General features: G+C 56.5%; 2 protein-coding genes across 3 annotated transcripts in view; one reads left to right on the top strand and one right to left on the bottom strand.

Annotated features, from left to right (window-relative positions):
• The first annotated feature begins 12,490 nt into the window (after positions 1-12,490).
• On the top strand, positions 12,491-22,958 carry Cabp7 (calcium binding protein 7). The gene is made up of 5 exons (XM_032916272.1): positions 12,491-13,028; positions 19,426-19,569; positions 20,296-20,408; positions 20,532-20,685; positions 20,898-22,958. Exons 1-5 carry the CDS (start codon positions 12,920-12,922, stop codon positions 21,023-21,025), a joined length of 648 nt encoding a protein of 215 aa, XP_032772163.1. The 5' UTR covers positions 12,491-12,919; the 3' UTR covers positions 21,026-22,958.
• The window catches only part of Zmat5 (zinc finger matrin-type 5), a 39,261-nt gene continuing 37,964 nt past the window's right edge, over positions 22,182-23,478 (bottom strand). For both annotated transcript variants that reach the window (XM_032916273.1, XM_032916274.1), the window contains exon 6: positions 22,182-22,503. In XM_032916273.1, the coding sequence (XP_032772164.1) occupies positions 22,374-22,503 (130 nt within the window). In that variant the 3' untranslated portion in view covers positions 22,182-22,373. The remainder of the gene's footprint in view (positions 22,504-23,478) is intronic.

Raw genomic sequence — 23,478 nt, 5'->3', positions numbered from 1 at the left:
CAATGAACAAGAGGATGACCTCGAACTCCTGATCTCTTGTCTCTGCCTCTCCTGTGCCAGGATTACAGAGTCACACCATTCGTTTGGCATTCATTTTGCTTCCTTGCTTGCTTGAGATAGGGTGTCTCTGTATAGCCCCAGCTGACACAGAACTCACAGTGGTTCTCTTGCTCCTCCCTCTGGAGTGTTAGGATTATAAGTGTGCACCACACACACCTAGACTTTATATTACATCATCATCATCACCACCACCACCATCATCATCATCACCACCATCATCACCATCACCACCACCACCACCACCACCACCATCATCACCATCACCACCACCACCACCACCACCATCATCATCATCATCACCGTCACCACCACCACCACCACCACCACCATCATCATCATCATCATCATCATCATCATCATCATCATCATTATCATCATCATCATCATCGGTATGTGATGGGAGGGGATGCCTGTGCTGCAAAGTATACTTTGTGGAGTTGGTTCTGTCTTTATGTGGGTTCCGGGATTCAAACTCATGTCATCAAGCATGTGCCCGCAAGCACTTTTACCCACTCAGTCAGTCACCTTGCTGCCTGCTGGCCTCTGCACCAAGACAAGGTCTCTCTATGTAACCCTGGCTGTATTGGAACTCACTATGTGGACCAGGCTGGCCTTGAACTCACAGAGATCTGCCTGCCTCTGTCTTCCAATGCTAGGCTCACAGTCGTGTGTCACCACCCTAAGCAGCCTCTGTACTCTTCAGCAGGCCTTGGTCCTCACTGCAGTCCCAGGAGCAGCCTGGACACTGTGTACACCACAGCCCACTGACATGTGGCAATGCATCATGGGAGACCCCAGAAGGGCCTTTCTGTTCTGCTCATCTGTGTGGTGGGGTAGGGAACAGGCTCAGGGCCTATATGACCTCTCATAGCTGAGTTTTGAGCCCTGTCACCTCCCAAGCCTGGGTTCATTCTGTCCTTCGCCTCACAGGAAAACCACTCTATCCCCACAGGATGGGAGTCCTTTCCGAGTCACCCATCATTCCTCAGCAGTGTGGGACAAGGCCAGGATGGTCAGCACTTCCATCAGATTCTAGAGGGACAGTCCCAGGCCTGCCCCACCTCCACAGCAGGGGCGCTGAAGAGGAAGAGGGTCTTGGTACACCCTAATAAAGGAGCATAACACAAGTTGTGAGCCCAAATGTTGCTCTCCTCTCTAGCTTCAGGATCCCCTCGAAATCCTGTCCTCTCTTTGAGCTTGGGTTTGCTCAGCTGGAAACAAGAACCCTTAATGTCTTCCATGGTTGAGCAAATGAAACAAGGGCCATGGGGTGGGCAGTGACTCCTGGTGCCAAGCAGTGCCCGTGCCTGCCAGGGAGCACCTGTAACCTCCCCTGTGCCCAGGGCAAGCAAGTGGCAGGGGCCTGCTGCCTTACCCAGCCTCCTGGCCCAGCTCGGAGTCCCACACATGGAATGACGGTGCATTTTGGCTGGGTGAGTCCTGGCTGGTGGATGATCTTAGGCTGGAGGGTCAGTGCTCAGCACAGGTGAAACAAGGCTCAGAGAGGACTCCACAAGGCCACAGAAGAAACAAGAATCCTCCAGAAAATGGGCATGAGCACTGGGAGAGGAAGCAGCATGATGTCCCCCAGGCCAGCTGCTCAGCCAGCTGAGCTGTGATCACCGAGGTCCTGGTCATCACTCGCTGACCCTCCCCCGGCCTCCCCAGCAGGAAAGGCATCCATCAAAGTCTCCTTCCCCCTGGTGGACAGACAATTAGTCCTGCCTGGATCCACTGGCCGGCAGCACTGGAAAACACCTCTTCCTCATCTAGCCTGGGGTCATGACCTAGCCTGAGCATCTTGTAATCCGCACTGTGCTTATCTTCAGAGACTCCCTGAGGTCAGACCAGTGACCCTTGGACCTGTCATTCAAATGCTCATTGGTCTGACCCTAAAGCCCCCCATTTGAAATTTCTGTTGCTTCCCTCTAGGCCTCAGTTTCCCCTTTGTACTGAAGTCCGGAGGACCTACCCTAAGAAGCCTGCGTTGAGGCCCTTGCCTATTCACCTCCTGCACAGGACAACTTGATGGATGGGGATCCCACTAGGGGCTGGATCGGCACGCCCACACGCCTGCCACCTTCTGTGGGTGATGGATCTTCTCCTCTCCCTCCCCCCTCAGGGGCTCAGCTCCATCTGGCTAGGCACAGTGCCAGGCTGATGGATGGGCTGCCCACCAGGCCACCCTCATTGTCACTGCCACCTGCACTCACCGAGCTGCACTGGGGCGTGGGGGAGGGGGCAGGAGGGCCGGCCTGCATCTGCCCATTCAATCATTCAACCAAAACGCATACTTATCCAGGACCTACTGTGTGCTGGGACACAGTACTAAGCCTAACCGAATAGGACATCAGCTGTCCCCTCTCCCACCGTGACTGAAGTGGCCAAGAGACAGAGGTGCCTGTGAAAGCCTCTCTGACCTCAGGAGAACAGGTGATGAGCAGGTCTTGTGAAGTCCTAGAAGTGAGACAGGAAGTGACAAAAATGAGAGTGTGCTGGTGAGAAGGGGTGGGGCTCAGGAGGGGAGGCGTCAGACTGGAATCCACAGCAGTCCTGCCAGGAATTCTACCAGTCCCATTCTAGAGAAGCAACAGGTTTGGAAATGGGACAAAACTTGCCCAAGGTCACAACTGTGCAGAACTGGGCTGGAAGCGAGCGCTCTTAGTCCCTTCAGCTCCCAAGTTCCAGCCCCATCTGCCTCAGCCTGGACAGACTCGGACATCAGGACAGCCCCACCAGTCCGGCATCTTGTCACTTGTGGAAACAGCTGCCCCCCTCATGCCACCACTGACAGGAGCCAGGCAAGAAATATCACATCATTAAAATGACAAATCCCTTCACTAACTGAACCCGAAGGCCCGCTGCCCAGCTTCAGATCCCTGAGCCCCCTCATTCCCCGCCCCACGCTCATCTCCTCTCCCAGATGTCAGTCCAGCAGGAGAGCCTGTGCAGGGCACAGCCTGAGGTGCTCAGGACCATCACTCCGTCCCTGAGGTGACCTTGGGTCCCCAGCCCTGACTCAAGGAAGGAAGGAAGTGGTATTTAAAACCTCAGTGAAGCAAGAAGCTGGGAGGGAGGGGGATGGGGGACAACATTCCACACGTGAGGAAACAGGCCCTGGAGAGGGAACCCTCCAAGTGAGGTGTCCCCTCTGCAAAGGTGGTCTCAGGAAGGGACTCAAGCAGCCCTGCTCCACTCTAATGCTAAAGCCTTCTTGTAGGGCCCATCCATAGAGACAGTCCTGACTCCTTCCTTGGTTCCTGTACCCATAGAGGCCAGAAGAGGGTACCAGATCCCCTGGAACTGGAGTTACAGACAGTTGTGAGCCACCATGTGGGTTCTGGGAATTGAACCGGGTCCTCGGGGAAGCAGTCAGTGTTCTCTATAGATGAGTCATTTTCCCAGCCCTCATGGGGTTCTAACCTTGTGAGGAGGGCAGAGCAGGACTCACTTCTCTAGACTCCTACGCAGGATCCCAACAACCTGAGCCAGGCCTCTGACCTCAGTTTCCCCATATGACCACAGGGACTGGTCTCTTTCATTTTGTCCGGGGCCGTTTGAACGGTGCTTAATGCAGGTTAACTGTGAACCACCCACCCGGATGTGAACCGTGGTGGACACACTCACACTGGTCCACATGCCCACATGGGTCGGCTCCTGTCCTACCAACACCTGGGTTCTTGGGATCCAGATGTGAAATCATTTATGCACATATCCTCACCAAGTATCTAGCGGCCATAACCACGTCTGCATGCAGTCCCAACCACAAAGTCGTGTCTGCATCACCTGGCTCTGTCTGTGTACACCTGTGTCACATGTCCACGGCTATTGGAGGACCCACATTGTGTCCAGAATTCTTTGGGGAGCAGGATAAGAGCAGATGGCAGGAGGCGCTGCCTGGCCCTGCAGGCAGCCTGGGTTCCCAGAATGACCCCCCTCTTCATCCCTCTCCAGGCCCTGCCTGCAAGGACACACCGTCCGCCTGATGTCCTGGTCTCCTTGGATGCAGACAGAGCTCAGAAGCGTCTGGCGCATCTCGACTCGGTCACAGCAGCTGCACTGCCCCCAGCCCCCTTCTCTGTACCCAGTGCTGCCCTGATTGTCCCTTATCCCTACTGAGCGGCAAAGTCAGCTGGCATTTACTACCCAGGGATACGTGGGGAGAGGGCTCCTTTCAAAACCCACCGCAAGGAGTCTCCTAAGGTCTGGCCCTGACCTTGCCAAGTCCTCCTAAGTCTTCCCATTTACAAGATAGGCGGGAAGGTACTAGAAGCTGTCCAGGCTGGATTCTCCTAGGCCACAGGAGGGGTTCAGATGCGGAGGTGCAGAGAAGAAGGCAGAGTTTAGGGACCAAGACTTGGAGTGTTGAATGGCAGCAGGCCTGAGTCTGGGGGCTGTCTCTCAATGGACAGTCCATGCTGTCTCCTCACGGTGGCTTGTTGACCATTTTAAAGATGGGAAAACTGAGACCGAGAATCCCCCCACAACCCCGACTCCCTGCACTGCCCCACATTAAAGACTAGCACATGGGCACCATGCCCAAGACAGTCCCTGCCTCCCATCTTGCTCTGGGTCAGGGAGGTGACGTTCCCGGAATGGTTTCTCAGGAGCCAGGAGCCTGGTTCCTCCTGCTCGCAGCGCCTGGCTCAGAGCCTGCTCCCCAATGCTGTCCATTCATCTGCTGTCACTTCCTGGCAGGGCAGTGGGTCGTACATCACCTGGCCACGCTGAAGAAGCCAGACCAGGCAGGTGGGCAGCGTGTTGCTGGGTACAGCACTACTCGCCCAGGCTCCTGGGGTATCCAGCCACTATGGTCCCTCCCTGCAACCTAGGGTCTAGCGTCTGCCGAGGAGGATCCAAATCCAGAGTTAGCCACTTACGAGGGCAGGTAAAAGACGAGAGTCAGGTGGAAGCCACAGGGCGAGCTGGCTGAAGCTGGTGGCTGCCCCATTTGGCAGGACAGGATTTTTATCTTCCTAACCTCTACCTCCAGAGTCATTTGATGATATAGGGCGCTGGGGCACCATCTTCTGCCTGCTTCTTCGAGGCTGAGGAGTGGGAGCTGCGTCAGTCAGGAACAGACACCAGGTGAAAGCACCCTCCTAACCATCGCCCTGTCTCACGTTAGACTCTAGCCCTCAGCCTCAAGTCCCCACAATATGACTTCGCCTCCTAGAGACACTTCTGCCAGCAGCCCCTAGTCATTCATTCAATAATCCTGTTACAGCGGCGAACAAAACCCAGACCAGACAAGAAAGGTGCGGGTGTGTGCTGTGGGTCACACCACAGATACTTTATTTTCAGAAGGAGGACAGACACTGCCCCTTGTCTGTTTTGTTGATTGGTTAGTTTAAAGCAAAGGACTCCAGAGAAAACCCATCTGAAAGGTGACATCTGGGCCTGGAAATGGCTCAGCAATTAAGACTTGCTGCTCTTCCAGAGGACCCAAGTCTGACTCCCAGGAACCACACAGCGCAGCCCTCAACCACCCATGAGAGCTGACGTCCTCTTCTGGCCTCTGAAGAGGCCTGCACACATACAGTGTCCACACCCTAACGCATATAAATACAAAGGTTTAAAAAGGGGTGGAGGGAGGGAGGAAGAAAGAAAAGTGCTGTTTGAATTAAGGCTTGAAAGATGAGCCGTAAGGATCCTCAGGGGACAGCATTTCTGGCAGGTGACAAGGACTGCAAAGGCCACGAACTCTGTCAGGAACAGGTCAGGGTCAGCTGAGGCATTATATATAGAGGAAGTGAGACGAAGGAGGCATTGGCGGCCCTGTGGACTCTTCATGGAATAACGTGGGTACCTTGGATAGCTGAGAGCTCGAATGACCGCTGTAGGCTAAGGGCCCAGGAGGTGGGGCCTGAAGTACAGAGGCTCACCCTCTCTGTCTTCTCTCTCCCCGCCTCCTTCTGCTTTTTTCCCCCCATTTCCCCCATTAGTTAACTCAGAAAATATTTGTTGAGTGCAGGGGTGTGTGTGTGTGTGTGTGTGTGTGTGTGTGTGTGTTCAATCAAAGGAATGCCCCCTTCCTGTTTCCCCCAAGGCTGTCCCATGAGGCTGGGCCAGGAGCCAGGCCCCCCACAATACCTTGCACACACCCTGGAAGGTCAGCCCTCATGGTTCACATGTGTGTATGAAAACCGACCACGTTTGGTATCCAGGGCTGGTCAGCATGTGTCACACATATGTACGGGAAGTTAGTCATCAAGCACACATAAGGCTGTCTTCCATAGGGAACGAGAGGAGACGTAAGAGCCCTTCCTCTTCTAGAGTCTTCCTTTGGGGGCTGGGTGGATGGTGCGCACGGGCTGTGTAGGCCCTGGGGTCCTTCCCCAGCACTGTAAAAAACCTAACAATAAACAATCAGATACGGACCTTCTGTAGCTGGAGGACATAAAAGGTGTCCCTCTGCTCCCACAGAACTGGGCTATGGGCTTCGTGGGACTGACCCCCTCAAGTAGCCCTTTGCAAGAATCCTAGCCTCCCAGCGTGATGGGCAAAGCCATCACCAGCCCCCACCCCTACTCAGCCACCTAGGGCCCCAGCATGGAAGATGAGCATTGACCCAGCTATGGCCTGGTAAGAGGCGCTGTCTGCTGTGCCCTGCCCCCAACCCCACATGCCCCCCTCCAGCTCACCCTGGCCCCCTACAGCTTCTCTAATTACGCAGCCATAAAGCACAAATCTCTAACGATCCAATTAGTAACGCCATTGCTGCCCTGTCCAGGATTAATTACCAGTTAAACTGCAGCTGGTTATCGTCACTTAGGCTCAACATGATGGGGTGCTGTGGGCCGTGAGGGACAGAGACCTCCAATGCCTTCATCTAACCCAGTCCCCTCATCCCGGAACTCCCAAGGATTATAACCTAGCATCACACAGATCTGAGGGTCTCCCAAGCACAGCTTCTCCCGAGGCAAGGCTCCTACCTTCACGTCCGTCTCCCACACTCGCACTGATCAAATCATTTCTCCTCTACATACTGGGTTGATGCCAGGCTAATCTCAGTAGCCAGGCCACGGCTTCTCATCTCCATTTTGACCTCACCGCTTCTGTTCTGACGCCCTTTGACCTCTTTCTCTACCCTCAGGTTTGCTTCTGACTGTGGCCCTGTCTCCTTCCCAGGGGACAGAGGTGTCCGTTGTGTGAAAGCAGGAGGTACCTCTGCACACAGAGGCAGAGTCCAGGAACTTGCTGGCTACTCCCTCTGGGCAAAGAGCCCTGTCCCTGGAGGTATGCAAACAGACTGCATCCAGCCATTTGGAGACAGGTCTACCTAAGGTCCCTGACATGGAAGACTGCCCCGGAAATACTTATGCTGTCCTGGATCCCAGGATCAATCCCTTCATGTCTTAGTCTTTCCGGAAAGGGGGGAGGTACCCACATTCTTAGAGCTCCAATGACTGACTGACCTGTGGGTGTCCCCAGAGGATGAGTATAAAGTGGATAGCTCTGGACTACAGAGCCCCACTTCACAGGTCTACACATCTCAGTGCTGAAATAAGCTTTAACGTCACGTGCAGAGAGGAAGCTTAGAGGACTGCAGGGTCCTAGTCTTTCTTTGGCCAGTGGCTAACTTCCACTGCCCCATCACCCCTGGCCATGGCACCAGGTTGACCAGACCTGGGCCTCAAGACAGTTGGTTGCACTTACTGTAGGCACCAGACTAAGACAGGAGTCTGGAAGGCCAGAGCTGTTAGCACCCACTCTGTGCCCCCATCCTACCTACGACTATCTCAGAGGACAGGGTCCCAAGGGCAATGGCCAGGCTAGTGACACCATGGTCCCCTTCCCTCTGTGCAAAGTCCTGACTCTCATGCAGCCTCACAGCCTGTAGATCAATCAGGCCCCAGCCAGAGCCCCCCCACTTTCCAGAGGGGAAGACTGAGGCCTGAAGTTGACAGGGGGCAGGGTCCCTGCAAGACACCCCAAACTCTTCTACTTCTGCCCAACCCACTCTCCCCTCCAGCTTTCTTTCCAGGCATTTGTTCTAGTCCTGGCTGTCTCTTGGAGGCTCCCATTAAACGTTTGTCCAGTGCAAGCAGCACTCCTCAGGATAAGGGGCTGTGTGCCTGGATGTGTGTCTGTGGGCTAGGTTTCCATGGTTACTGATGGCTAGCCATGCCCTGAGGGTCAGAAGGGTTTCCCTGTTTGTGATCGCATCTAGGACATTCAGCCTGTTTCAGCATAGCTAGGTGAGGTCACGCCTAGGCTCTCCTGGGAGCTTGGAATCTCTAGAGCCAATCTGACAGTGGCATCAGGAATCCTCACCTCCATTACTCAGCAGATCTTTGAGGCAGTCTGTGTGTTGGCAGAAGGGTCCTATTTCACAAGACAGGAAACTGAGGCCAAGACAGTTGCTACCTGAATCTCACACCTCTGGGGCTTTTCCATATTCAAATTGCTTCTAGGGGAGCAACAGATTTGAAGGCTGCCCTCCGTCTCCATGTCCCTCAGAAGCTACTCACGCTGTCATGCTTGGTCCCATTACCTTCAGGAGCCAGGCCTTGAAGGCTCAGAGGGCTGTCCAGGACAGGACAGGGACAGAGCCGAAGGGGCCCATAGTTTCCGGACTGCACCCTCTCCTGGCCCAGCCTGAGTCTGCAAGCTTATAAATTCCATTATTCATCAACTCAGTGCCTGGACAATGAATATTTTATTCACCTCCAGAGACTGTCCCCACTGGGTTCTTTGAACTATTTTGTTCTCCAGCCAAGGAGCAGAGGCCAGAGCCTCCTTTCCCTAACCTGTGCCTCTCTACCGCATAGCTTCTCTCCCAATCAGGCCTCTTGGCTCTGCCAACACTGTGGCCCATGGCCCAGCCATGCCTACCTTCTCCTCAGCTTGGCTTTCTCCGTCCCCTGCTTCATTCAGACTGTCTTGCTCGGCTAGCTCTACCTCTCCGGTTCAGCTTCGGGCGAGCTCTGCTGGGCGCTCTCCCTGGTGCTGAATGTGGTTGTTCAAGAGGCAGAGGGTATCAGAGGGCAGGTCCAGCCAGGGAATGCGCTCTTGTGTTATCTTGAGAAGAGAGGCCTCCAGCAATGAGAAGGAAAGACCTTGGTTTTAGGCAGGATGGGACCTCTGCTGGGAGGAAGGGTTCAGTCTCTGGATTTGGTAAACCCCTGTCCTTGAGATCCCCAGGAAGGCCTGGGGCCAAGCATCTCCTGGTGGGCACCGAGGAGTGCCTTGTGATGGCAGTAGCGCTTTCCCCAGATGAGGGGGGGCGACAGACATAATTCACACCTTGTGATGGCGCCATCTGCTCCCTTGATGTGCAGAGGAGAGGACAGGACTGCTGTGCTGCAGGGCAGGTGGGTGACTGTCACTCACTCGCGCAGTTCTTATTCATTTCACAGGTGTTCCTGTTCTTCCGCCCAAGCCACGTAAGAGGAATGCAGCTGACAGAACCTGTTTTCTAAAGCTAAGAGCAATCTCTAACCACTTCACTCCACGACAGACTTCTCCTGGCTTGATGAGTTAAGAGCCCCTGTGTTCCCTTCCCCACATGATTGTCGTACAGAGCCTGACTGTTCGGCACTTAGCTGTGCTCCCATTTAATAAACAAGTAAGCTGAGGCTCAGGGAGGACACTAAATGCCAAACACAGCACTGGAGGGTGGAGGAGGTTGACTGGTTCCTAGAGGCAGCCAGGATCCCATAGACTAGAAGCAGGGGTGGAGGTGGGGTGGGGTGGGGTGGGGAGCTTGTCCTAGAGCTTGGCCTCAGGAGATCCTGCCTCTGCCTCAGGCCCCAACTCCGGCTCTTCCTCAAATGGCTCTGCAGCTGGACTTGGTCTCTACAGCTCCTTCAGCAGGAATGTCCCTGTCTGTGAGGGTGGCAAGGCATTGAGGAGAGGGACCAGGCAGGTCGCTTGCATAGCCCAGGGCTGCCCTATGTCCCCAGGCAGCAGACAAAGTAGAACAGGCAGGTACAGCTGCTGGTATGAGAGACAGTGTTGACAGCTAGTGTCCTGGGATGTGGCTGTGCATCAGGGGAGAGAAAGAGGACCAGCTTTGAGTCACCAGGGGACTGAAATATCAAAAAATGGTCCAAGAGAGTGTGGCAAACTATGATATTAAAGTCATCATCCCAGAGTGCCCTGCCACTTTGACCTGGAGGATGCCTACTCTGGGGAGTACCCTGGTCACATGACTGTACACCTTGACCCTTTGAATGCAGACCAAAGTCTGGGGGCCAGCCCCTGTATCCATGGACGCCTGTACCTTCAGCAGACTCGCAGGACCTGGTGTGTGAAGGATGCCCACTTGATTAGTTCTTGATTTGTTTTTGCCCCTTCTTTTGAGATTTCCCTGGCTGGGCAGGAAGGCCAGGGCCTTCAGGGAAGCAGAGGGAACCCCTGCTCTGTGGTAGCCTCCCAAGAAAGCTCCAAGAGAGTGTGTTTCCTGCTAGTCTGACATCAGGCCCCAGCTCTCTCCCTTAGCCCAATAGCAAACTGTCTGGAAAGGCTTAACAAGTGAGGTGCTTGTAGATCACCCCTCTGTCACCCCTCAGTGACACAAGGACCATTAGTCCATATTCCCACAGAGGGATTTTCATGCTAATGGGAAACTCCCAAGAGATTCAGGGAGCATCGTCAGGTACCTTCCATGTTAAATGGCTTTCTGCTGACCTCTGCCTGGGAAGTAACACTGAGGCCCTGAGAGGTTAAGGAATACGACCAAGGTCCCATTGAAACAAGCTGGTAGACGCAAGAGCCCAGGGCTGATTCTTCCTGTGTCACAGCTCTGCTCCATCAGAAATCCAAAAGGATACGTCATAGTTCCAATAAAAGGCAGACCCTATCTGCCCCTTCCTCTTCTCTTTCTCTCCTCTTTTCTCTCTTCTCTTTCTCTTTCTTCTCCCTCTCTTTCCCCCTCCCCATCTCTGTCATCCCAATAAATCTCCTCCACATGAAAATAAATAAATAAATAAATAAATAAATAAATAAATAAATAAATCTTAAAGGAGCACAAGGATCCAGCTGACCTGAGGAATGCTCAGGTCGGCAAGAAGAGCTTTGGGGGGGAAGGGTGCTTTTCCGGGGGTTCCTACAACTCCAACCATAGGTCTGATGGATAGCAACTGGCCCAGAGGCCTGGAACAGACATTCTGAGGAGAGCCAGGGTTTGTCTGGCCTCTCTACAGGTTTCACAAGCCTACAAGAAATGCAGAGACATGCCCAAGTTCTAAAGACCCAGGCCTGCCTTGGCCCAGGGTGGCTGGGGTTGGTGTCTCTCACTGAGCCCCCTCTCTCCCGGCCCCAAGACAGAGCTATGATTAATCAGCGACAAAAGCAGAAACAAGCAGAAAACTGTAATCAGCTTGGGAAGGGTATGGCCAGGCAGGGCTGAGCAATCAGCTTCCCTGCTGGGGCCTTTGGCTGATTGGACCCAAGGGGGCAGGGAGATAGTTCAGATGAGGGTTCCAGGAATGAGACTAAGGCCAGCTGAGGCCCACCCAGGCCAGAGGGTCACCAGATCCCATAATTGTACCCGGACACACACATCTGTGCTCGTGTATGCACTATGCACGCCACTCCCAACTCAAGGGCCTTCGCACCTGCCCACACCTGCTTCCGGGCTCATGCCCTTCGCTGACAGCTCACAGCCTTGGCACATGTCCGTGGCCATGCACAGTTCAAACACTCACTCATCTGCATGTGGGTTTGAAAACGCATATTCACAGCGTCTTGGACCGAAGAGAAAGATAAACGCATGCACATGCTGCCCCTCAGACACGTGCCCCCCACCCCCATAGAACACATGCTAAGGACCCGAGGAAGGTCTAACCTGCAGCCATGTGACCAACAGGCTCTGGGTCGTCTGCTTCCTCCTCACCACCCCTGGGGACATGAGACAGACCTTGGCTCCTGGCTCTGCAAGCTGAGTGGCAAGGGCTCAGGGAAGGATCCAGGATAACAACCCCTTGTGGGATCAAGTCAACTGCTGGTGTCAGCCACAGGCCAGTGGGGTCTCCTGCAGATCTGTGCTTGGCCTCTACCTGCTGGCCCTGCCTGGTGACCTTGGCCAACGTCCTTTTCCAAGCCTCAGTTTCCCCCTCCTTGGAGACTCTGCTGGCACCAACTCGAGAATTACTGGTCCTGAGGACCCCCGCTCCTGGGACAACCTCACCTTTCTGGGTCTCTAGTCCTTAGTTCTCAGCTCTCCGCTCTCGCTGGGGGAGGGCTAGTGGGGGGCAGGTGGGACAGGGGGGTGCAAGGAACGGCTCCACCCCTAGTCCACACCACCCGGGTCCCGCTGGCTGCAAACGAGGGGTGCGGGAGACAGCAATCCGAAGCAGACTGGGGAAAAGCAGAGTCGGGAGAACCAGAGAAGGCGCCCGGGAGGGCTCGGGGCGGCCGCTCAGGGGCCGGCGGCGGGAAGGGGGGGGGGCGGGAGGGGCGGGCGGGGAGGCGGAGCGCGGCGAGCGCCGCACAGAGCGAGCCAGCGAGCGAGCGAGTGAGAGTGCAGGCGGCGGCGGCGGCGGCGGCGGCGGGAGCCGGAGCGGCGGGCCGGGCAGCCGCACCAGCGAGCGGACGAGCGGGCGGCGAGCAACGCGGAGCGCGCGGGCAGCGCGGAGGGAGCGCAACGCGCAGCGGTCGGAGCCGAGAGGCCAGAGCGGCGCCGCCCCGCCGTCCCTGCGAGGCCCCGGCCGGGATCCTGACGAGGGAGCCGGCGGCATGGCCCGACAGCCCGGGGCGCGGGGCGCTAGGTCCCGGCGGTGCCCATTGCCTCGCCGCCGCCACTGCGCGCCGCACCGCGCGCCCGCCGCTCCAGCCGCCCCCTGGGCCGCTGGCGGCCCATGAGCCCCGGCCTCAAAGTTTGCGGCGGGCGGGCGGGCGCGGAGCCTCCAAGATGCCGTTCCACCCGGTGACGGCGGCGTTGATGTACCGGGGGCATCTACACGTGCCCAACCTGCTGTCGGAGCAGCGCCCGGTGGATATCCCTGAAGACGAGCTAGAGGGTGAGTGCCCCGCCGGGACCCCTGCCACGCGCCCTCCTACCTGTGCACCCAGGTGCCGCGCTGGCCCGGGGCGCCGGGGACCCTGCTGCGCGACTCGGATGAGCGGCTGCGCCGGAGGCGGACGGCCGGGTGGCCCCGGGCGCCGCGGTGGGGGTCGCCGCGGCGCAGGGATAGCCCGGTCCCTGCCCGCGTGGCCCCCGGCGCTGCGGAAACTTGCGGGGCCCCGCAGCGAGGTCACTGGGCCGCGTGGCCGGCGGTGACGGTGCGGCAAGGCGGCGGGGGCTGAAGTGGGGTGTCCGAGCTGTTGCCCCCCGCGCCCGCCGCCGGAGCGCCCGCATCCTGATCCCTTCCGCGGCGCCCGCCCGTGGCTCTGCGCTCCTATTGACATTCCGCTCGTGTCGCGTTGAGAATCCAATCTGCTCCGGCAGTGGGAGAAGGGGAGAGAGGGCGACTGCCCCGCTCTTGCCGGGTGCGGGGCTGTCCCCATCCCCTTCTGCGGCCCTGCGGGGGACCCCCACCCGTGCGCTGCCGAGGCAGCCGGGAGGCGTTGGCGACAACAAGTGGCCGGATTGGGAGGCTCGGTCGCGAAAGAGAAGCCTGGAAGGAAAAGGCAGAGGCCGGAACCTAAACCTCCCCCGACCCTAGTCCCCGTGCCTTTCGGGAATGGGGACCGCACGCCGGCAGTTGGCTACTGAAGATCAGAGTAGCACGCAGAGGCTGGGGTTCCTGGACTGAGTGTCCTGGGGCGCAGTGAGACCCCTGGGCCTTCCTAGCTCTTTCTCTCCGGAGATTGGGGGCAGGGGTGTGCTCAAGATTCCCCTCCCCCAGGCCTCTTGAGGCCCCATATGGAGTGGAGTCGGGGACTCTGAGCTGATGGGAGTCTTGGTCCCTTAGGTGTTTGTCGGCTGCTGGGGGAGGGGTTGAGATTACCCAGATAATGGGCCTGTCTCGGATCCCTAGAGTCGAGGGGTCTCAGCTCTGAGGTCTCATCTGGGTTCATAGGAGTGCGTTGGAGTGACCAACACAGGAAAGGAGATTAGTGGGACCCCAGGGGAAGCCATTCGGGAAGTCCTTCCTCAGTCCAGGCCTGGTCTGGGGCAAATTTTGGGCGAGTAGACTGTGGGGAGAGAAAGAGAGAGAGAGAGGGTGCAATTGCCAAGCTCACTGCACCACAGTCCACCAGACACCCACGTCCCACAACCCCCATGAACTCAGTCAGGTACAGGGAAAGCCGCGGGACAGATAGAAGGTGCCGTCCCTGACCTGACCTTAGCATCCACCCCCGGAAACTCAGGTCCTGTCCTGTCTGGACCAAAGCAGAGGCTGCTTCAGGTTGAGGGAAAGGGATGAGGCCTGGGAGGGGCGCAGAGCAGGGCCAGTTTTCCTGTACTTTATTGCCTTTTATTCTGAGCCAATGCAGGAGCGTTCGTCTACCCCTTTCTCTCCACTCTTGGGACAGAGGCTGCAGGTCTGCCCCAGACCCTGGGCAGATTCGGCCTCCTTCTTCCTCTTGCTCCCAGCACCCCCACCATGACCCTGGCCTCACAACTCCAGGTCTCACTGGATCTCTCCACTCCTGATGCCTTGGTACTAGAGTGCACACGCAGGATAGAGAGAAGCTGAGAGACTGGCATGCAGGGGTGTGGAGCGCCACGGTGGGCTGTGCAGGGGCAGGGAGGCCCAAGCGCCCTTCGAGCCACCAGGCGGACATGCTGGCAGAAGACCAGTGGTGTTAGTCACCATCGCACCAAACACACTCCCTGCTTCTCTCTGGTCCCCTTTGGACTAGAGGAGGGGCCCTGGTGCAGGGGACACCTGAAGGACAGGGTCATCCCTGTGGCTGGCAGGTGGAGGGCACAGAGCCAGCAGACGCCTACGGGCATCTACAAATGAAGGCAGGAAATCCTCCTTGTCCCTCTTTGGCTGCTGAAAACCAGGCTCTGGGCTCCCTGCAGCGGGTCTTGAATGCCAGGGCTGGCTGCAGAGTGGCTATCCTTCACACAGATGCCACTTTTGCTCCCTTAACTTCTCCAGCACAATCGCTGTCCCAGGGCAGTCTGGGTAAGCCCCAGGCCTATTGGCTGGAAGGAATCAGTCAAGGAGCCCACAGACTAGACAGGGGAGGCCCATGACCAAATGCTGCAGACACCCCATGCCTGCCTGCCGCAGAAACCCCAGGGGGCAGTCATCTGCACGGGGAGGAGGACCAGGAGCAGGAAGGGAGGAGCGGAACGGGCTGGTGAGAGAACAGCCAGGCAGTACTGGGTTCGAGTCTCTGCACCCTGGGCTTAGGGAATGAACTTGGACAACCATTTTCCTCTCTGAGTCTTGCTTTCCTCACCAATAAAAGGGGATTGCCACTGCTGGCCCCAGGATGGATGGCGGTGGAGAATGCTGTGAGAGTACTCAGGGCCTGGCAGTGGGGGCTAAGGACCGAATGTAGGAAGACACTCTGCAGACCCACCAGCTTAGAATAGGCTCCAAGGCAGGGCAGCAAAGGGCATGGGAATTGGGCTAAGAAGGGCAAGATGGGGGCCGGGACTGGGGAACCTGAGGCCCTAGGGAGTTGCATGGCGATCAGCAGGGGGAGGAAGGGGCTAGGCAGAGTTAACCTGGAGGCCACCCAGCCCTATGTAGGAGAGGCACGGGTGCTCCCATATTCCTCCAAAATATACCTCACCATGGCTGGAACATAACCTCTTTCTGAAATACATCCAAGCGGGGACCTCCAGAACACTGAGACAGATACTCACCTAGACAATGGAGTCCAGCATTCAAAGGCAGGGATCGAAGTGGCTCCCCAGAGAGGCAGGCAGCCCGAAGGCCGGGTTCTGGGATGGAACTGTGAAGCCTTTGTTGAGGGTGGCCAGTTGGGGACCACTGGGGAGCCCCCTTCTCTGCCCTTGCTTCCTGAACCCCAAGCCTGGCAGCTGCCTCTGCACAGGCCAAAAATTCAAGGAGGATGGAGAGTTGGGGCTCAGAGCCAAGGCTGCGGAGAAGGGAAGTCATCACAGAGGATGACTACTGCCCCTTTCCAGTGTTCCCTCTCTCTCCAGGCTCAAACTCGGGCAGAAGGCTGGCCTCCTTTTGGGTCTGTGGAAGAAGAGCCCCAGTGCAGCTCCACAGGTGGGGAGGGTCTGGGGATGCCATGTTATAAATGGAAGGTAGGGGACAATATCAGCCTGGAAACCTAGAGGCCCTGCCAGCCCATTTTCGGGCCAGACATCCCCATGCCAAGATGGAGTACAACAAGTTTTGCCTGGCCTCATGGGGCAGGGAAAGGAGTAAGGCTTTCGGGGAATGCATCTAGTAGTGGTTGTCCATGGCATACAGTGGCAGGACATCTTGACCCTCCTCCCCCATGGAGCCCTTAGCAGAGGCTAGACCTCAGCCGTGGAACAAGAATCTCATCTTATTTCACAGCCGAGGCATCTGAGACTCAGAGGGAAATAAGTGTCTTGTCCAGGTCACTTGGCTACTGAGCAGGAGAGGCAGAATTCAAGGCTGGGTCTTGGGCAGGCTACTATCAGGCAGGCCGGCATGGCACCCCAGGTTACCCTAGACTTCCCCTCTCCTCCCATACTGCCATCGGAGATGGTTTGATTTACAATGGCCACCTCGGATGGTTCTTCTTCTTTAATCACCGCAGAAAGTTCATCGCACAAGTAGACAGCAACATTACACCAGAGCTGGGATTCAAACCTGGGTCCGTGACCTGGGTCCAGAGTGCTCCTCTGGCTGAGAAGACGATGCCTGAACCGGACCTCATATAGGCAGATGGGCAGCTGGGCGGGGATAGTGTTCTGAAACATTAGTGTGAGCTAGATGTGCTGAGGAGGGAGGAGGGGCGAGCACAGATGGAGAGTAGCCAGCTGTGGATTTACCCGGGAGCCTTGGGAGGTCAGGCCTGCCTGAGAGATGTCTTTGGTACTCACGCGGCTGTCTGAGAGCCTGTCCCCTGAGCATACGTCCCAAGATTCACTTGCTCATTATTGTGGCTTCTGTCTGGTGCATTTTCCTCAGGGGCTTCAGAAAAGGGCACCGCAATTGGGGAGTCACCCTGAACCCTGCCGAGGTGGGGAGTATAGCTCAGGCCTCAGCTCGCAGCAAAGAGTGGCTCCCATAGCACCCCCACTGTATCCAGGACCTTGGCAACCTTCCTGGTACCTAGGCATGGGCCTCAGACTCCAAGGGGCACAGTTTCTGACTCTGAAGTTCCTCAAGCCAAACTGTGGCCAGTTCCCTAACCGTCAGTTATATCTCTCTCTTCTGTGGGTGACCCAGAGACCTGCGCTGAGGTGCGGAAACCTCTGTTTCCTGAGTGCTCTAGTAGATGGACTCCCACTTTGGTTGTTCAGTCCTTTGAGCGCCCAGCATGTTTGTACCTTCAGGGACAGGCCCTGGTCTAGGTAATGGGGACCCTCGGTGGACAAGACCCACTTGGTCCCAGCACAATCACTTCAGGGAAAGTGCAGGTGTGTGGAGGGATGGGCAACCAGAGAAACGATGAGGCCAGCCAGGGGCAGAGCGACAGAATCATCCAGCTGGGGATCTGGGCTACATCTGAGTTTGATAGGAGGACAGGAATAACGCCACAGACAAAGCTTCGGGTTCAAAGCAGCTTGGTGTCCTCCAGGCTTGAGGGGATCCCTGGGGTGTGTCCCGGACACCAGTCCAGAAAGGTGACGGCACTGGTTAGAAATGAGAGCAGGGACGAGGGAGGAAAGAGCAGGAGGAGAAAGGAGGTGGGAGAGAAGGAACGTAAGCGCGCCTCCATGCTATCCAGACACTCCATGCAACCGCTCTTCCCCCAGCAGCCTTGATTCTCCTCAGCAGCCCTGGCTGCTGCCAGAGCTTCACTTCTGGCCACGAGGGGCACATCGCCTCCTTCAGGGCCCAGGACAATGCTGGTGGTGCTTGGCCTAGAGCTGCTAGGATCCAGGGTTTTCAGGAAGCCCCGGGTCTGGCTCAGATCTACCAGCCCAGCCACTTTCTCGGCCCTGACAGTTCCTGAGGCAGAAAACAGTCCCTAAGACTTGCCCGAGGCGTGTGTGGGGAATGAATGTTTAGCCCAGCCTGCCAGTGGGACTCTGACCCCCAGACTAAATGTGTGATCCCACATGGACGGGAAGAGGAGGATCAGGACCATGGTTTCTGTTCTGTGGTAGAGCCAACAGGCTGGCCTGCACTCCCTGGTCTCCTAAAGCCAGGGAAAGTATAGGCCCTTACAAGCCATTTCAGGGTTTATGGAGCCTAAGGCCTGGGATACTGTAACCAGTAGAACAGTGTGATCACCCTGAATCCTCACTGAACTAGGCTGGCCTCCTGCCCTCCATAAACCCTTCCAGGTCTGCAGTTGTGGAACACCTCATCTGTCTTTAATCACACACACACACACACACGCACACGCACACGCACACGCACACGCACACGCACACACCCCTACCTTGACTTTGCCTGCCAAGTGAAATTCTACCCAGGGAACAATTTAGGCAAAGGCCATGTGGGTGGAGAGTGCACAAGGATCTGGATCTGATGGATTGAAGTCTGTCCCTCTAGGGGAACGTGCTTTATGATCCTGCTGGGTTTGATTATTAAGAGCTGGCAGCAGGGAGACAGGTAGGGCAAAGGTGAGAGGTTAGGAACCCTCAGCAGCTTCCTGCTGTGTTTGTTGTAATGGTGCACCACACACCACCCATTTGCTGTGGAAGACCAAGGCTGGCCCAAGAGCATATGTTGTGTTGTTTGGTCCCATAGTTCCAGTCAAGTGCAGAATCCCTCGGGTCCTCAGGTCTCGGTCTTTCCTACTGTACTTATGGAGAGCATGGAGATAAAAGATCATGCCTGGGGTTGGGGATTTAGCTCAGTGGTAGAGCGCTTGCCTAGGAAGGCAAGGCCCTGGGTTCGGTCCCCAGCTCCGGAAAAAAAAAAAAAAAAAAAAAAAAAAGATCATGCCTGGGCCTGGTGTGGGTCAGCTATTATTCCTGTCTTTGTCTAAACCAGAAGTCCTGTTAGTCCTAACCGTCATCACTCACTAGCTAGAATTATGTGGCCATCCCACCATGAGCTAGTGCTGCTGACCGGGACAGGAAGTCCATCTGGAAGGGGATTAGGCACGATGATGCCAAGCAGGGAGCTTTCTGCAGGTAACCTGGCCAGCGGATCTGCACCCACCACATGGTGTAGTCCAGAGCATGCTGGGAAGGCTGTCGGACCCAAGTGTGGTCTCTTCTCTGCCTGCCCAGAGACCCCGGGTCACAGCTCGAGTGTGTTCTGGACGCCCTATGACTGGTTCTCAACAGAACTACAGGTTCTGAGTGGAGATCTCAGACCTCAGGAACACCAGAAAGGGGCTGCTGGGAACAGGGCTGGTTTCAGCTTCTCTGTTCCTCCACAGAGATCCGAGAGGCCTTCAAGGTATTCGACCGCGATGGCAATGGCTTCATCTCTAAGCAGGAGCTGGGAACGGCCATGCGCTCCCTGGGCTACATGCCCAACGAGGTGGAGCTTGAGGTTATCATCCAGCGGCTAGATATGGATGGTGAGATGCCCTGCCTTGGTTCACTTGCCCACCATCACCTAGGCCCCGGGACCTGAGCCATGGAGGCTGGGTCCACTCTGGCCTTTTGCTTCCGGGGTGGTCATGATCTACCAACAGTTCTCATCCTAGAAAGTGGGGGTCAGAAGAGGTGTGACAGTCCCGGCCACATATGGGTCTAAGACTGCCCCTCCCACTCCACGGTCTGAGAAAGATTTTAAGTATAAGAAAGGGAGAGCGGGATAAATAGCTCAGCTTCTACCGCCCAAAGAAATGGCGGCTGCATTTGCCACCTGGTATTTTTTATGAAAGATAAACGACTGAGAATGGTTAGTAATGCCAAGTCCCCTCGGCGCCCTCCCACCTGTTGCCTCTCCCCACAGAGGGCGAGCTCCTTTCCCATCTGTACGGCAGAAAGGGTGCTCTGCGGACGATCAGTGCTGTGCTGAGGGCCGTGAGGGTTCTGAGTGTACCAGGAGGGTGTCCCACATCTGGGGACCATCTGCTGCTCTCCTCCCACATGGTCTCCCATAGAGCTCCACCACATTTGGTAGCCTTGACATTAGCTCCCAGCCTGGCACATTAGGCACCCCTGAAACTGACTGTGAAGGCTCAGGGAAGGGGCTGAGGTCCAATGGTTGGTCAGAGGCGGGCCAAGACTCCATTCCAGGCCCTGAACTCTGGGATGCCTGCTCATGCTGTCTCAGTTTGACCCTGTGCCCACTCTAGGTGATGGCCAAGTCGACTTTGAGGAGTTTGTAACGCTCCTGGGACCGAAGCTTTCCACCTCAGGGATCCCAGAGAAGTTCCACGGCACGGACTTTGACACCGTCTTCTGGAAGGTACGCCCTGGCTGCCTGGGACTCTGGCAGCCTGTCTGTCTTTGGGAATGTGTGCTTACAGGGTGCCGGGTGGGGACTGTGGCAGGGCGGTGGCCAGAGCGCTTGTCCCTTTTGCCACCCAAGTGTGACATGCAGAAGCTGACAGTGGACGAGCTGAAGCGACTTCTCTATGACACCTTCTGTGAGCACCTGTCCATGAAGGACATAGAGAACATCATCATGACGGAGGAGGAGAGCCACCTGGGCACGGCTGAGGAGTGTCCCGTGGACGTGGAGAGTGAGTGGCCTGCCTTGGGTCTTCGTGGGTGGGTTCCAGTGCTTGAGCAGGGGTACGTACCGAGGGTTTGTGTAGGCGGCCACCTTACTTATCCTGGCCCAGTGTCCCCGTTTGCCCCAAGTCGAGTCCTTGTGCCGAAGTGCAGATCTGATTCTATCCCTTCGCTGTCCCCCTCTGTCTCTTTCCCTGGTGTTCCTGGTGGGCGGCTGCAGCCTGTTCCAACCAGCAGATCCGCCAGACGTGCGTGCGCAAGAGCCTCATCTGCGCCTTCGCCATCGCCTTCATCATCAGTGTCATGCTCATCGCAGCCAACCAGGTGCTGCGCAGTGGCATGAAGTAGGCGCCCGCGGTGCCCACCTGGCCCGCTCCACACCCACCGCTGCCTGCAGCCCTCCCCTAGCTTGCTCCCTGGGCCACCGCCCCTGGGCACTTCGAGCCTGGACATTGACCACCCCAATCCTCACCCCGTAGGCCTTGCATGGAGCCATAGCCCAGCTGTGGAGGACCGGGTGGTGGCTTTGAGGACAGCCCTAGCCCTAAACCCTGCCTGTGCCCTCACCTGGCCTGTACGTAGCGCTCACTTCCCACCACTAAGGAGCTCCTGGAAAAGGAGCCCCAGGATCCAGTTAGTGCTGTGATCTTTTAGCCAGGCAAGGAACTCATGTCCAGAGTAGTGGGCAGGGTGGAGGTGGGCACAGGGCTGAGGCTACTGGGTCTCCTTTTCTGACGCTCCTTAGACCCAAAGCCAGTCCTCCACGTACCTTCTGGGGCCTGTGCCTGCCCATTTCACAGGTGAGGAACCTGAGGCTTTAAGGCTTTGAGATCTGGCTTCAGATTCTTCTTCCACGGGGCTTTTCAGGAAAGGCAGATGCCCATGCAAGATGGGGCATGAGAGATAGCCCCTAGGCCCATGAATTTCTGAGCCATCCACCAGAGGCTTAGAGATCAAGGGCCACATTGTCACCTAGCACAGAACCTAGAAACCCAACTGAGGAAGGAAGTGCAGATCCTGCAGCCCTTGTGACTCCCCACTGGCCAGGGTGCAACCTTGGAAGGCCCTGAGCCACTCCCTAGGGAGCCACTCCCCTGAGGGTCTGCCACAGCCCTGTCAGTGGCTACAGACCACTCTTCCAAGTCCAGGGCCTGCCCTTGGGAACCCTACTTCTCTGTTCCCTCCAGGCCAGAGATCTGGCTCTCATGCTCCCCCGCCCCCCTCATGCCATTTCTTGGCACCAGCTCAGCCCGGGCAGATGCAAGCCTTCAGCTCTTCAGGGCCCGGGACGATTGGCAGTCCTCGGCTCCCTTCCCCAGCCTGGGGCCACTTACTAGCTGGGCCGCCGCCACACTGGCATACGCTGTGCCCAGCCTGGCTGAGCCTCTACTGATTCCCTAAGCACCCAGGAGGGGATATGGTCTCATTCCAGCCCACCTGTCTCCTGAGGGAGGCAGGAAAGAGTCAAGAACAGGAGTGCCAGCAAGAGAGACAGGCCAGCCACTGAGGATAGACTTTCTTTATAAGCACTGGAATGTTCTTCCTGAGAAATGGCCTGAGGGATGGTGAGTGGATGGGGAGGCCAGGCTCAGAGGCCCCAGGGCAAACAGAGGGAAGGCGGCTCTGCTTCCTAGGTTGAGTCTTTGCTATGACTGATGAGGCAGGTGGGAAGTCAGGCAGGGAGGTGGGGAAGAGCTCAGCCCCACTGGACTCTGGACTGTACGGACCATCCACCGGGTGGGGGTGCCCTCAGGGAGGGGGGCAGCTCCTGCATTGGTGGCCAGCCCACTGGGTACTGAAAGACAGTGGTTCTGATGGGTTCAGCCCTGGAGAGGAGAAAGGTAGAGGATTAGAACAGGGCACCTCACAGACCCACTTTGCTCTTCTACCATACTGGCTGTCAGGAAAGGCGGCCACCTGCATGGCCCTTCTGGAAGTAGAGCCTTGATAACATGCAGACCCTCTGAGCCAGCCACCTCTTCTCGGAACTGAGCCCAAGGTGGGGGCTAGCCCCAGAGACTGGCCTTGGGCAATATGGAAGTACTCTTAGTGTCCGTTCACCTGTGGGGGACTGGGTAAATATTTATGCACGTCCACAGCAGAGAATGCTATGCAGCCTGTGTAAAAATCAAGGCCTATATGCACTGACAAAGAAAGATATACTATGTGAGTAAGGAGAAAAAGCAGCTTATAAAATAATGTATATAGCATGATACTATTTTTGTTTAAAGATATATGACATATATAAATGCATAAAAACAACCCTGGAAGTTACAGCAATGTCAGCCCTGGTTCTGTCTGAGTGGTGTAGTTACAGGTGGGTGGGGGTTGTTTCTTTTAACCTCTTTATACTTTTCCAAAGTTTTACAAGCACGTGAGCCTCTGAAAACACAAGAGAAATTCTAAGTTAAACAGAAGCCTTACTTCTCATCCCACTCACTCACACCCTTACTGCTCACCCCTAAACTCAGGGCCCCTCTGAAGGGGTCCTTAGGAAGGGAGGGTCCTTGGGTGCGACCTGGGATATCCTGATGCAGAGCGGCACACAGGCAGCCTGCCCTGCCTCCCACCTAGACCCTGGAGAGTTGGGCCCACCAGCCTGACATCCAGGGTCACTGCTGCTCAGGCTCCTTGAAGCCACTTAGGGACTCTCAAAGGGTGGACACTAGTGGTAGAGATGGCATCTATATCCCAGGCCTGGCACTGGGAGGCCATCCAATGACACAACAGTCATGCTGGGCTAAGAGCTCTCCTGAGAAGAGACACCATGACCTAGAAAAATCCTGGGATCCTCATGCAAA

This window comes from Rattus rattus, chromosome 11, assembly GCF_011064425.1.
Source record: "Rattus rattus isolate New Zealand chromosome 11, Rrattus_CSIRO_v1, whole genome shotgun sequence".
In the NCBI taxonomy this organism is placed as follows: Eukaryota; Metazoa; Chordata; class Mammalia; order Rodentia; family Muridae; genus Rattus; species Rattus rattus.
Note: the sequence above shows the minus strand (reverse complement) of the source record. Positions and strands in the feature narration are given on the sequence as shown.

Bases quoted from the DNA above. Each gene is read 5' to 3' on its own strand.
- Cabp7 (XM_032916272.1), top strand. From the start codon at position 12,920: ATGCCGTTCCACCCGGTGACGGCGGCGTTGATGTACCGGGGGCATCTA. The intron at 19,570-20,295 runs GTGAGATGCCCT...TGCCCACTCTAG, and splicing joins CCAGCGGCTAGATATGGATG to GTGATGGCCAAGTCGACTTT. The intron at 20,409-20,531 runs GTACGCCCTGGC...TTGCCACCCAAG, and splicing joins TTGACACCGTCTTCTGGAAG to TGTGACATGCAGAAGCTGAC.